The 7644-nt window shown below is 34.5% G+C and overlaps 4 protein-coding genes across 4 annotated transcripts in view; 1 reads left to right on the top strand and 3 right to left on the bottom strand.

Annotated features, from left to right (window-relative positions):
- Positions 1 to 1700: 1700 nt before the first annotated feature.
- Positions 1701 to 3292, top strand: LOC105115145 (serine/threonine-protein kinase Aurora-3-like). The gene is made up of 5 exons (XM_011011951.1): positions 1701 to 2146; positions 2220 to 2315; positions 2521 to 2735; positions 2828 to 2900; positions 3009 to 3292. The coding sequence occupies exons 1-5, from the start codon at positions 1781 to 1783 to the stop codon at positions 3108 to 3110; spliced, it is 852 nt and encodes a 283-aa protein (XP_011010253.1). The 5' UTR covers positions 1701 to 1780; the 3' UTR covers positions 3111 to 3292.
- A 97-nt stretch (positions 3293 to 3389) lies between these two features.
- On the bottom strand, positions 3390 to 5746 carry LOC105115146 (3-ketoacyl-CoA synthase 15-like). The gene is made up of 3 exons (XM_011011952.1): positions 5062 to 5746; positions 4311 to 4895; positions 3390 to 4145 (listed from the first exon to the last, which is right to left on the bottom strand). The coding sequence occupies exons 1-3, from the start codon at positions 5455 to 5457 to the stop codon at positions 3597 to 3599; spliced, it is 1530 nt and encodes a 509-aa protein (XP_011010254.1). The 5' UTR covers positions 5458 to 5746; the 3' UTR covers positions 3390 to 3596.
- A 1372-nt stretch (positions 5747 to 7118) lies between these two features.
- Positions 7119 to 7644, bottom strand: part of LOC105115147 (30S ribosomal protein S17, chloroplastic-like) — a 2933-nt gene continuing 2407 nt past the window's right edge. The window contains exon 4 of the transcript XR_840279.1: positions 7119 to 7630. The gene's annotated coding sequence lies outside the window, so the exon portion shown is untranslated. The remainder of the gene's footprint in view (positions 7631 to 7644) is intronic.
- Positions 7342 to 7644, bottom strand: part of LOC105115157 (ethylene-responsive transcription factor ERF015-like) — a 784-nt gene continuing 481 nt past the window's right edge. Inside the window, exon 3 of the mRNA XM_011011966.1 lies at positions 7342 to 7541. Within this exon, the coding sequence (XP_011010268.1) occupies positions 7342 to 7541 (200 nt within the window). The remainder of the gene's footprint in view (positions 7542 to 7644) is intronic.

The raw sequence follows: 7644 nt of genomic DNA on the forward strand, positions 1-7644 counted from the left end.
TCTTTCCCTGTAACATTTGAAAAATTAGTTAAGATTTTTAATTATAATAAAAGTATATGGTGACTTTTTTTTCTTTTTTCTTTTTTTTTTACATGTAGTTAGCTTAGATTTTCCTTGTGACAACTAGTTTATAGGTTGAGGTGGTTAAAATCATTTTTTAATGTAATAAAAAATATTCAAGTTGTAAAAAACTATTTAATATTTTTAAATTTGACCCAATATGTCAACATTAAAACCTCTTAATCTAATTCCTTGTCCAACTTGAGTTTAACCAATCGACTTGGACGGTTTAAAAATAAAGTAACGGATATGTGAAAAAGCCCAAGAATGAGATTGATAGAAAAAAAAATCTTTTGACTGCTTATCTAAATCAAGTTTAAAATTAAAATTATTTCAAATTTGCTATAACGTGAGCCAATCAATTTACCTGATTCAAAAATAACTTAGTTAATTAGTAAAAAAACTTAAGAATAAAAATGATAACATTAACAAAATTAACAAAAAAAAAAAAAAAACTTCTTGATTCAACTCCTTATCTTGCCTTGGTTTAAAGTTAATATGTGCTACAATTGCACAACTTGATCCAATCACCGTGTTCAATGCAAAAGAAAACCTAAACAACTGTTATAAAAAGTATAAGAATAAGATTAAAAAATATTAAAAAATTAAAAAAAAAGTTGGATTAAAAAAAAAAGATTTTAATGGTTCATATAAATAGTGAAACTCGACAAAGAATCTCAGTTTATTTTAGCATACAAGGTACCATTAACTCTGGTCGATTTGCGAGTGAAGTGATTGGAGGCCATAGGTTGTAAAAGAAGATGATGGTGCTTCATTTTAGTCAAGATTAGATCCATTTGCAAGTGAAATAGAAGTGAAATGGATTTCTCTCCACTTGTTTCAGACACTCACATTCTAGAATCCTCCAAGAAACCTTGCCATGCATGGATCAAAATCAAAGAAATCAGGAAGAGAGAGAGAGATAGAGAGAGAGAGCTAGGTGCAAATAATTTCAGCAATTTCTGTCTTTTTGCCATGCTTGCGGATTTTACTTTTGTTTGCGAATTTGGTTTGTTTTCCAACACCCTGAAACCCACACGGTGTTCCTCCACCGCCGTAAAATTTATGGAGAAGGTTATGTTTTAGTCACTGTAATTTAAGATGTGTTTCATTTTGGCCCTCTTAATATCAATATTTTTTTGGTAATTTCACCATCAATCTTAAATTTTCAATTGTACTACCAAATAACTTTTATTTTTAAATTGGATTATTGCGTTAAATAAAATCAACAAATTTATTAATTATCTGCTTATTCTTCATGCGATCCCCATCAGATGATGAAACTAAAAAGGAATTTCAGCTTTTGATACAGTGTGAGAGAAAGATATTTGAGTGAATAAAGCTACTATTTGAGAGATTTAAATTTTATGTTTTGATATAATGCAGAGCACATGATCTATATTATTAAAAAATTAAAGAAAATGGGATCACATGAGGACGACGTGAACACTTAATGATTTTATTAATTATATTTAATGAAATGGTATAATTGAGAAACACATTTTTTATTATGATATAAAAAATACTTTAAATGTGAGGTTTGCCGGAAAAAAACTGGAAAAAAAAAAAAGCAAAGCCCAAACGGTGCGTTTTAATATGGGCGGGCTCACACTAAACTTGAAAATAAAAAAACAGAACGGTGGAAATTCGAAAAAAAAAAAAAATCCCAAATTTCAAAAGCAGTTATCTTCTCACACTAGAATCGAACCGATCATCGAAAATGGCAGAAGACAACAAAAAGTCAGAGCCGCGGCGAAGGGGATGGTCGATAGCCGACTTCGAGATCGGAAAACCCTTAGGGAGAGGGAAATTCGGCCGGGTCTATGTAGCCAGGGAAGTGAAGAGCAAGTACATAGTGGCATTGAAGGTGATTTTCAAGGAACAAATCGACAAGTACAACATTCATCATCAATTGAAGAGGGAAATGGAGATTCAAACCAGTCTCAGTCACTCTAACATTCTCCGACTCTACGGTTGGTTTCACGATGACCAACGCGTCTTCATGATTCTTGAATACGCTCACGGCGGTGAACTTTTTAAAGAGCTTAGAAAGTGCGGTTCTCTCTCTGAGCAAAAAGCCGCCACGGTCCGTCTCTCTCGCTCTCAATTTATTTTTACTGATTATTATTATGATTCATTTTATTGTTAATTAATTTCAGTATGTTGCGAGTCTGGCGAATGCATTGGCGTATTGTCATGAGAAGGATGTGATTCACAGAGATATAAAGCCTGAAAATTTGTTGCTTGATCACGAGGTGTGTTGCTCTTATTTGTTTTTTAATCAGAATTTGTGATTAATTAAATAATTGTACTTAATTTTGTTTAAATCCTTGTATGCTTATATTTCGATTGCAGTTTAGATTAATATGAGCAATTTTGAGGTTATCTATTAACAGATAATATCCTCTCTTTTTTTTTTGTTGTTGATTTGAGAACTTTGTTGAATGCTAACATTTGAAGGGTCGACTGAAAATTGCGGATTTCGGGTGGTCTGTGCAATCGAGGAGCAAAAGACACACTATGTGTGGAACTTTGGATTACTTGGCACCGGAAATGGTGGAGAATAAGGCTCATGATTATGCTGTTGATAACTGGACTTTGGGAATTCTTTGTTATGAGTTCCTCTATGGGGCTCCTCCCTTTGAGGCTGAGAGTCAGCGTGATACGTTCAGAAGGTGGGAAGGGTTGTGTTTTAATGGGTTATTTGGTCTGATTTGTGTAGAGAATTGAACTGGGATTTATGTGGAAAGTGAATTTTGTGATGCAGGATTGTGAAGGTTGATCTTACTTTTCCTTCCACTCCTCCTGTCTCTGCAGAAGCAAAGAACCTCATCACCCGGGTAATTTTTTTTTTAAGAGTAACGGTATTGCCTTACTAGTATTGTCTCAACATGGAATTGCATAACTGTGGGGTTCAATATGTGATCTGGGTAATTTCTTTTTTGCAGCTTTTGGTCAAGGACTCTTCAAAGAGGTTGTCTCTTCAGAAGATCTTGGAGCACCCATGGATAATCAAGAATGCAAATCCAATGGGCACCTGTGATAAGTAGTAACATTTTCTAACTTGTGTTCTATTTTGAATTTTGTATCTAATGTTTTTGTCTTTGAGAACGCAAAGCTACTTCTAAAACGTTGTATTGACCTAGAAAGATGTTTGACTATCACTGCTTGGAACTCGAATATTAACCCTCTAAGGTGAATGCATCATAATTATATTCAGTCAGTTGTGTTCTATGCTCTAATTAATAATAGACTAGATTTCTGGAAGTGGTTCCCCACCCACTCGATTTAGAGTGTGTTTGTTTGTGAGGTGAGCTGCCCGGCACAACTCTTAAACAAACACACTCTTAATCTAATAAGTGATTTGGAGACCGGTGGCAGTTAATGCATTTTTAGGAAATTTTCCTGAGATGCATTGTTGAGATTGTACTAATGGCATTAAGTCATGGTTCCTGAAAATACATAAAAAAAAACTAAACAATTTCCATATATAAACCTATAATATTCTTTCACTCCCACCTCTCCTACTATTTCCTTTAGTTAGAATCCTGAATCCAAGGACTCTGCTTGGGCTTCCCAACATTCCCAAGCGCCTTCCAAACAACACTGTTGCACTTGAACCCTGAACCAAAAGCAAGTTGCCAGATCCTATCACCTTGTTTGATCCTTGTATTTGTCTCCAAGTAAGCGAGTTCATACCAGACACTGCTACTCGAAGTGTTCCCAAATCGCTCCAAAGTTTTCTTTGATGCCTCCATGTATTCCTCTGTAAGCTCCAAGTTCTTCTGTATTTCATCTAGCACCTTTTTGCTAGTTGCTAGGATGCACACATGCTCAAAAGCAAGCTTGTAGTTTGGAATGTATGGTCTGTTTTTCTTCTTGAAGAGCAAATTAGTGAAAAAATGAACTTGTTCAGACACAGGAAGGACTAAAGGGCCTAGAGTGGTGATGTTGGCCTTGAGTGCATGGCCTCCCACCTCAACCAGATCCTTGCTAACTGACAGACCTTGCTTTCGTTCTGCATCTTCCCTTAGATGTATGCTTTTGAAGCTTCTGTTGTCCATGCCTTTGTGAGTTCGAACTAGCTGCATAGCAAATTTGAAATGTTAATAGTGCTCTGCTTTGACAAGTATGATAATATAATTTCACTGCTAGCACAAAACTATAGGGACAACACATGTATAGGGACTTGAGATTGCGATTAGTCAAAAGAAATATCTGAAGGAATAGGAAAAATATAGAGGTAGTACCTGCTTCAGTTCATACTTAGATCGCCATCGGTCAAGGCGGCAACTGGATAGAAGCATGGCTGCTGCGCCAAGTCTGAAGAAACAATTAGGAAGGAGCATATTCATATCATTGCCACTGTACCATGTATAGCTCACAGCTTCTGTGCTCACCACCAGTGCATAGCATCCAGGATATGCATTCAGAAGGTCTTTAGCTAGATCAATAGCTATAATGCCAGCAGCACATCCCATGCCACCGAGATTGAAGTTTTGAATATCATGCCTAAGCTTGTAGTGATTTATTACCATTGATGAGAGTGATGGGGTAGTATTTAGGATCCCACAGTTGACAATAAGAATTTTTATGTCCTTGGGCCTTATTTTTGTGGCGGCAAGAAGGTCATCTACTGCTCCAAACATGACCATTGCTGCCTCTTCACGGCCATCCTTTAGTGTTATCTTGTGCCCAGGTTGAAAAACTATTCTAGGCATGTAGGTCTCATCTCCAATGCCAGAATTCTTGAGAGCTCGGCGCTGAAACTCTATGGCGGCACCATTAAATTTGCCAGATTTCTTCGCCAACTCGATGAATTCATCCTTTGAAATCTGTACACAACATAACAAGAAATTACTGTTATTCTGTGTGTGAATCCACATTGTTTTTGGTGGCAAGATTATGATACTTGATTTACAACAATTGATAGAATGATCTATTTAGAACACAGGTTTTTTTTTTTTTTTTTATAAGATTTGAAGAACACAAGTTAATTACCTTGAGTTCATTTGGTGGACGATAACAAGCAAAGTCGACTAAATAAGTAGACCGAGGGCTTAAATAAAGATAAATGTATATAATTAAACTCAACAATCCCACAATGAAAAGTGCATCAATGGGGTCACATTTTAGACAGAAATCTCGCCAGATGAAGAGCTTTCCAATCTGAGCACTGAAGATCACCATGAGAACTGGCGCTGTTAGGAAATAAAAGACAGGGCTAAGGAGATAGGAATATCCGAGCTTGACATATTTCAAGTTAACCGAGTTGAGGAAATCCGGCAACCCTCGTCGAACCCTCACAGAGAAGTTCAAAGATCCAGCATATGGCCCAGAATTCTCTATGCCCCGGTTCACAATTTCAGTGGATAACAACTCCTGCTCTCCTGCCATCGGAAGCAGTTTTATGAAACCAAGTAACGCTGGAGAGACCAAGAGGGTTATAGGAGAAACAACGTAAGCCCAGACAGCATCGGAGGTGAAAGGGGTGTGAAGAAGGAGGGCTGCCACAGAAAGGATTTATAGCTGTAGTAGGAAATAATATAATAAAGCATGGAGTTACGTGATGGCTAATACCACTCAGGAGAAGCTAACAGAAATAGGCAGGCTCTTGTGCATGAAAGCGAGTGAACAGCGGATTTCTATAACCCGAGAACTGGTGCTTGGGATAGATTTTTTTTGTTTTTTTGTTTTAATTAATACAGGTATTCAAATTAGCTTGTACTACTTCAATTAATTTTATTCACTTTTTTTATAAAATTTTAAATCTAACTAATTAAATTACACTACTCAAAGTAATGTATAGATGCTTTTGCTTTGCTGCCTTGAAGAGAGGGAAACAGAGAGACCAGTCACAAGGAGCTTACATGATTCAACGAGCGTAGTTCAGATAATTGCTCAAATTTCAGGCACTTAATTTTCCTACAAAACTCAGTGCTTCTACTTTCTAAAGATTATTTTGTCCACGTAAAACAAGAAGAAAAGCTTTGATTTTATTATTAAAATGAAAATATAAAAAAACAATAAAGCTTCTCACGGCATACTCCAGAGTAGATTTTTTTTTTGAATGTATCAAATCAAATTTATAAAAAATTGTGTCCTTTAGGAAATTAAATTTTGACATTGAGAATTATATGCTTTGATAAATATTATAAAGAGTAACTAAAAATTAAGTTGTGAAGTTGAGAAATAAATCTTATGTCGCAAGGGCCATTACATTATTTTTATTAAATTAAATGATAATAATTTTTTTATAAGTTTAAAAACAATTTAGATGACTAGTCAAAACTTATTTTAACTTAAAAAAATTTTAAATATTATATTTTTAATATTAAAGCAACAACATCTTAAATCAATTCGAGCTATATTTTTAAATTCATAACTTAGATCAATAATCTAATTAAATTTAATAATTTTATTTTTTAAAAATTATTTTTTATTTAATTATATAATGATAAAAATACATACATATATGAAAAACACCAAATGAAAATTAAAAAGAAGAAGAAGATCGTGACAAGTTGCACAAAAAAAAACTTGCAAATGTTGTAAAAAGAATGTTATAATATTATTAAAAAATAGAGTAAAAATTGAATGGTATTCAATAAAATAATATCTCACATATATTATTAAAAAAATTAATAACTATATATATAGCCTTTTATTTTAGTATTCAATAACTTTGATAAGTCTTTCTCAATTTATGGATTCATGTATTTTTAACTTTATTTCATTCAATCGTAAACATCTTTACGTTTTCCTACTTAAAAAAATATTTAAAAATTAACCTGGTGAGATTGCAACTGTAATACAACAACAGCGCATTCTTCTTCTTCTACTATGTTAAAAATTAACTTACAATTCTACGCACCACATCGCATTAACTTTTTTTTAATATTTATTAACATATGATTCTTGATTAACAATTAAATTATTTTCTTGATGTCAAAAAAATATATTGACAACACCTGTACATTCATTTTCTTGTGTTGAAATAAAATGATACAACCCACAACAAAGCACGGATCAACAGCATAGTGTGAAACTAAATATTGTGTCGATCAATTTGTGTTGTCCTTCCATACGTGCATGCATGCACTTCAAATACTAAATGCGATTACCAAAGATGAAAATTTGTTGTTTGCAAACATTCTAAGCACTCCCCCCTCAACGGGGATCTCATTACCTGGCAACAGTTTCCAACAAAGATGCTCACACTGAATAAATAACAAACAGTTCATGTCTATTACTGCAACAAAACCTTGAAATACGTTGTACCTAGAGGGAGTCTATCCATTCTATGTCCAGCATGAGTAAATCATCCAATTGTAAATTGTCTATTGAACATAAATCTGGTACTGACGCACTAGCTGGAGCATAACCCTCCACGTTACCTGCATTTCCAGTGGCACTTAAAACCTGCAAATTGGGCAAGGATGGCTCAACCATTTCCACCGGAGTTATCACAGAGGGAGACACTTATGCATTTGACGAAGCAAAGTTAAAGGCAATAGCCTTTATTTCCTTCTTGAACAATGCATCTACTGGACCACTAGGAAGTTGTGGCCTTCTTTCAGCAGG

Source organism: Populus euphratica, unplaced genomic scaffold (genome assembly GCF_000495115.2).
Source record: "Populus euphratica unplaced genomic scaffold, PopEup_1.0 scaffold1038.1, whole genome shotgun sequence".
Taxonomy (NCBI): Eukaryota; Viridiplantae; Streptophyta; class Magnoliopsida; order Malpighiales; family Salicaceae; genus Populus; species Populus euphratica.